At 31.9% G+C, this 6,190-nt stretch overlaps 1 protein-coding gene across 1 annotated transcript; it reads right to left on the bottom strand.

Moving 5' to 3' along the window:
• Nucleotides 1–246: 246 nt before the first annotated feature.
• Nucleotides 247–5,505, bottom strand: LOC123203654 (putative phosphatidylglycerol/phosphatidylinositol transfer protein DDB_G0282179). The gene is made up of 4 exons (XM_044620102.1): nucleotides 5,247–5,505; nucleotides 4,897–4,998; nucleotides 2,061–2,221; nucleotides 247–527 (listed from the first exon to the last, which is right to left on the bottom strand). Exons 1-4 carry the CDS (start codon nucleotides 5,344–5,346, stop codon nucleotides 420–422), a joined length of 471 nt encoding a protein of 156 aa, XP_044476037.1. The 5' UTR covers nucleotides 5,347–5,505; the 3' UTR covers nucleotides 247–419.
• Between the last annotated feature and the right edge of the window lie 685 nt (nucleotides 5,506–6,190).

Consider the following 6,190-nt stretch of genomic DNA (forward strand, 5'->3'; position numbering starts at 1 on the left):
TTTATCATATAATAAAATAATCTTCTACTATCAAGATGATGCAACAAATAATATAAGAGTACACTAATCAGTGATTATTAACACTTTAAAATCACCTGAACAATCTAAAGTTTGACACTAAATCACCCAATAAGATCTTCGTGTATTCCATCTACCTAGGGTACTACCATACATATCAACTGTTTCCACATACGTATTCCAGATTTAGTATTTTTAGAATTTAACTCAAATTTGTTAACCAAAAAATATTGTAATTGAGGTGGTTTTCACTTCATTACCAACACAGTTTGGCACAACACTGTAATCTACACACAACACAGCACACTTTTTGGCACACTTATTTGGATAGTTCAAGTGATTTTATGTACAAACACACAAACTTAGATTCAACCACACAAGTACGCCGCACACTTTTCGGCTTAGCTATCGGAGGCCAAGGACCCAAAACTGATTTTGAAATTGAAGCTGAAGCAAGACAACATTTTGTTATTCTTGTCCTCCACTGTCATTTTAAGCTTATAAGAACCCTGCACAACCCACACCAATATCAAACAATTGGACATAATTAATTAAGGAAAGATTAATTATACTAAAATTTGAAAATCAAATAAAAGAATAACAAACCAGATAAACTTAACTTAAAAACTAGCAAGCAAAATTTATTTTTTGAAAAATCAAACTGGTTTCTTTATCAAAGGATAGAAGAAATTGCCATGTCAAGTGTAACTGAAAAAATATACTTCTACATCAACAAAATATGTATGCTATTTGTAGACAAATGACGTGAAATTAAAACACTGAATAAGGATAATGCCACTGGTTCCAAACAAGATGTGCATAAGATTATTGTTATGCTAAGAAATATGAGTTGCTAATAAAATTTGCCATATGATAGGAACTTGTAGAAAGCAACCCCAAATGTTATAATATTTACACAACCAACAAACCGTTTCTGAAATTAATAGAAAGAAAAAAGAACAATACTGACAATAAGATGTGTCAACTCCTCTCAAAGTTGTAACCTCTCAGTCAACCAAAGGCTACTTAAAACCTAAACGACACTATTCATCCTCCCCTCCCTCACTCTTGCTGTCTCCTTCTATTCTTCTAATTATCCTAATCTTCAATTATTCAGTTATTATCATATTCTTTAATTATTGATTCAATTCAATGATTATCCTAATCTTTCATCATATTTCCCATAATCATACATTTTGACATTTTCTCATTATTTTATAGTTCTTTCCATCTCAAGGAATCAAAGGCAATATAAAAGGTGGTGAAATATGATCCACAACTTCAATAAAACTATATGTACACACTTTTGACCACACAAATAGATATATACATAATGTGTTATCAAGTGTGTTGATGTGTTTGAATTAACAATAAATTAACGTCCAACCACATGACACACATCATGTGTGTATACCTAGCATTGCTCGATCCAACTTAACGATGAAAGATGGTTCCACCTAGAAGCTTAAACTAACAAGTACAACTAAAGAGCTCTTCCACACAAGTTGGCTAATAGTTTTATTCCTTTTTTGTGGTAAATATTTCTTGCTTAAACATTTGTACTTCTGTTTTGCTATACTTCCAACTTAGAGGTAGGTATTCCATGGTCCTTGTATTATCTGTAACTTCTAATAGCCATTACTTTATTTACTTCAGAGAATGAAATGGGATGTAAAGTTTCATTAATAAAAAGAATGGAAGAAAACCAACACCTCCATGCACTCATTTATTTATCTATCTTGTTCCTATTGCTCCAAATTTAATCAACAAAAGCAACAAAGGGTCTCTACACCCTCCTGCGTAGGTGTATATTCTCCTAATTATTAACATATTCTCCTATTCCACAAGGTTACTTGTAAATAAAATTCGCCCATATACCTCTTGCTAAGGCCAATGTTCATAACTTAGTATCAGTGTCCACTTGTTTTGGCATTTTAAGGTATCATGATAGTAGTTGATAATTTAACATGGCCTAATAATTTGGGGGTACCTATGACAGTCTCATAAATCACAATGTTTTAAGTAATAGAGATGAAACTTACAGGAGGAGTGAAACCGGGCAAAGTCTGGGTGTGAGAGAGCACAAAGTCTCCTTCAGCAACAGGACAGGACAATTCTTCACAAAGATCATGGTCTTCTTGATGGACATGCACTCCAAAGTAGGAAACGTCAATCACCACTTTCCCACCAGGGATAGCTTGAGCTGTGAAAAGGGACACAATAAGTTTTTTTATGAAACTCCGAGGAAAACATAAAGGGAATAAACACAAAATGTATACACATGTATACATATGTGTGATATAAGAAGGTAAAATATATGGATCAAAAAGACCAAGGGCATCCAGAAACAAGAAATCTTTATCTGATGAAACAAGCCTCACCCCAAAAATTTGAAGTTAGCTCTATGGGTAGAAATATGATCTATCATCAAATTTTAAAGTAAAATAATAATCTACAACTTTAAGTCAGGAAACTATCTCAGCAGGTGCCAAAATTTTTGGAGGTAACATGATTATGCAGTTTGACACAGAAACTACCAAAAGTGCTTGAAATCTAAAACTGAAAAACTGCATCACAATCCAATACCACCATGAAAATTATAAGTGACATAATCATCACAATTACCACATTCTGTAAAATTACCAGATAGATTTATCACTAAAATGCTTATAATTGCCATCATTAATATAATATCTACCTTTGTCACAACAACTACCATAACCAGTGTCATTGTCACCATGAGCATTAGCAATTTACTTTACAAACATTCCCCATTATTACCAAGAGTCCCTATCTTAAAATTCAAGACCAACAATTACCATAGATATAAATATAGAGAAAACACAACAGTCAACGGCACAAATCCTGGTAAGCATAATTAGTAGTACTGATTTTATAACAGGGAATCTCTTATACTAAAATTGTAAATTATTCTACTTGATGGAATTCAATATATTTATTTTCCATATGAAACTTCGAACTGACACCATTGCATTCCCTGTTTTCAGATTTTAATTTTACAGTAAAAATTAGCTAAATCAAATTAAATTAAATAGTAACAGTTTAACTGAACTACAACAGTTATAACTTAATTACAAATAATTTAACTCTGCAAATTTTCATTCCTGTTAAATACTACCTTGAAAACTGTTTGCGATATCTTCACTTGGTGAGTCACAGTATAAACTCATGACACTTACACAGAGAAAGAGAAGGATGAAAGAAAAAAATGTTACTAGACAATGCAGGACAGGCTGAAGGTTTAAAAAACAAACCAATTGAGCATCACAAAACTTGATAGGATAATCTTCACTAACACTATGCAGATGCCAGAACAACATAGAATATATGACTTGTTCAGTGATTAACACTATAGTGTCAACAGTTTTAAGGGTTTCAATAGATATGTGGAATATGTAACAAAAACTTTTACAGACTGAAGTCCTTTTTTTTTTTTTTTCTAAACCCTTTAAATCAACTACAATGAGGCAATTCATCTTTTTTATGCATGCTTTCTCATCAAAATAATCAGCGATGTAAGTTAACAGTTGATAAATACAACAATTTAATTAAAGCCTAACTTTATAATTAGTGTCCTCATGGATTTTCAAGAAATCAGTGTCACTGAACATCAAATGAGAATATAGATGGCTCATTACTTTGCAAATAGTTTATTACACTTTCCAGTAATAAACACCCATGTTTATCACCATCATATACCACAACCAGTTTTCATATCTAAAATTATACTTCCCAATGTTTTATTTAATTTTTTTTCTTCTCTTTTTCTTTAATTAAAATCCAATATTGTGAAGAGTTTGAATCTCTCACAATAATGAAAAGCCAACTCCATCTAAAAAAACAAACAGCCTGTTGAATAAAACCTGTCCTGTGCCAATCACATAATGGCTTCACACATCACAAGGCCACTCAACAACATGAAAAGCATGCCTAAAGTTTAGAAACAAGATGGTTTAGTGAATCTTTTGTATATGGATTCTTGATTATCTTTGACATCTTTTTTGAAGGGGGTGTTTACATCCATACATGTGATTTCTTTCCTTTTCTCTTCTCAATGACTGAAAAACAGGAGAAGAAGGAAAAGCCATAGAAACGTAGAGAAATTCAGTCATTTCTTTTCCTTTTTTTCCTAAAATGGTATTATACAATTTAATCATTTTGGATACTACCACATATGCGTATCAGAGCCCAACTTTAAATGGCATTTTCAAAATATAAGAATAGACTGAACTAGTGTCATGATATCACAAATAAATCCTTGCGCAAGCAAACTCTACATAGAGTAGGACATATTCTTGAGATTAAACAACCCCAGAAAAAAGACAAAGGAATATCTCGCTGTAGAAAGGACCATAAGAATCAGGCTGATTGTGACTCAGGTTTGTTTGAAACCACCTAAGGTCTGAAGACCTTCCCACACAAAGCCATGATGAATATCATACCAAATGGCACATGTTATTTATACTCAAACTCTAAAATGCAAAAACACTTCTTGCATTATTCCTGACTAATATAAATACTATTAGCGCTCATCCCAATATATTTTCCCAACAAAAATCTGCATTTCAAAATTGCAATATGCTAAAGCTCAGAAGTGGACAAGATGTTGACAAAGGAGTACCGAGAAAAAGACAAACTCAGGAGAGGAACAACAAAAGAATGGTCAGTGAACACAGAACATTCAAGATAAGACCCAACACATAATCTAAGGTAAACCACCTGAAAAAAGCTCAAAATTTCATCTTACCACAATCAACAAATTCCAAGTTTAATGGTCCAATAAACTACTCAAATAGATCAATCAATCCTGTATTTACAATAGGTACGACTGAGAAAGACAAATATATGGAAAATTACCTGAAAAGGCTGAAACTTTAAAGGTGGCTGGCTGGCCTGTCACTACAGGATCAGGAATTATCTCAACTCCATGGACCTTTACTTTATAATTCCCCTTCTTATCTGCATTTTCAATCAATCAAGAACTCGGTTAGAACTAAAACGTCTATTTATTATTTAATATCCATCACTTATGAGTTTAAACTAGCAATAAGTCACCTCAAAACGTTTAAATTATTCTAAAAGCTTCCATAAATGCACCCAGAAGTTAAACTCACACTACTTAAATAAACAAACCGAAACAAAGGCAATGAATTGAAAAAAGAAGAAAGAAAAAGCTACACGAGATAGAATTAACTGCAGAAACTGACCGCAGTACGTAACATCTATGGCTTGAATTGAAGAAAATAAGAGATAAAAAATAACCACTGCCAATCCGGTAAGCTTGAAGATCCCTTTTGGTTGAAACATGGATTTGAATAGAAAGAAGAAGAGAGTAAAAATTCACAGGAACTGTCTGAGCAACTGTTTATGCGTCACAACGCCAAAGCTGACGAACCACAGAATCTAGCAGAGATATATTCAAGAATATTTTGGCTTATTTTCGTTCACCCTTCATTTCATATAAATTTTCATTTGACCCTTTCGTCATTTTAGTTAGCATAATTAATTTAATTAACTACTTTTTTAAAGAGTTGATACAAAAATAATTACATCTCCAATTTTTATAACCACATGACCAATTTGGCATGTCAATCGGGTCTAATGAACAGGATTTGGTGTGTTTAAGTTTGGGTTAAAATTTTTTTAGACTCAGAGCTTCAATCTCGCTGATTCGAGTATCAAGTTTTTTATTTTATTAAGCTTAGTTCAATAAAATTAGGTGAGAGGACTTATTTCCACCCAAAGTTTATTTTTTTCCCAAATTCTCATTCTTTATCCTTCAAAAACTCATATATCTACCTATGAGTTGTTAAGTCTATAAGTTTTAAGTGTAAAATTATCATTTAATTAGTAATATTAAAAAAAACTAAAATTTTATATTATTTTCCTCTAACCTTAAAAACTAATAATTTATCTCTAATCCAATTTTTTAAAAATAGTATTTCTTCCTAGGGTTTTTAATTTTTTATATTCAATTTTTTCGATAATAAAGAGACTTTTTCGACAATCTCCAGATAACATCTTTTTCTCTTCAACGTGTCCTCCTTCCTATGCTATTTCTTTTTGATGCTATGTGGCATTGTTATTAGAGAACGAAAACAATTTGTCTTCGTCTGTAATAAAAACAAACTGTCTTCATCAATGATCAAGA

This window comes from Mangifera indica, chromosome 2 (assembly GCF_011075055.1).
Source record: "Mangifera indica cultivar Alphonso chromosome 2, CATAS_Mindica_2.1, whole genome shotgun sequence".
In the NCBI taxonomy this organism is placed as follows: Eukaryota; Viridiplantae; Streptophyta; class Magnoliopsida; order Sapindales; family Anacardiaceae; genus Mangifera; species Mangifera indica.

Coding starts and splice junctions, on each gene's coding strand:
- LOC123203654 (XM_044620102.1), bottom strand. CDS start 5,346: ATGTTTCAACCAAAAGGGATCTTCAAGCTTACCGGATTGGCAGTGGTT. Junction 4,999..5,246: donor CATAGATGTTACGTACTGCG/GTCAGTTTCTGC, acceptor TTGAAAATGCAG/ATAAGAAGGGGAATTATAAA. Junction 2,222..4,896: donor TAAAGTTTCAGCCTTTTCAG/GTAATTTTCCAT, acceptor CCCTTTTCACAG/CTCAAGCTATCCCTGGTGGG.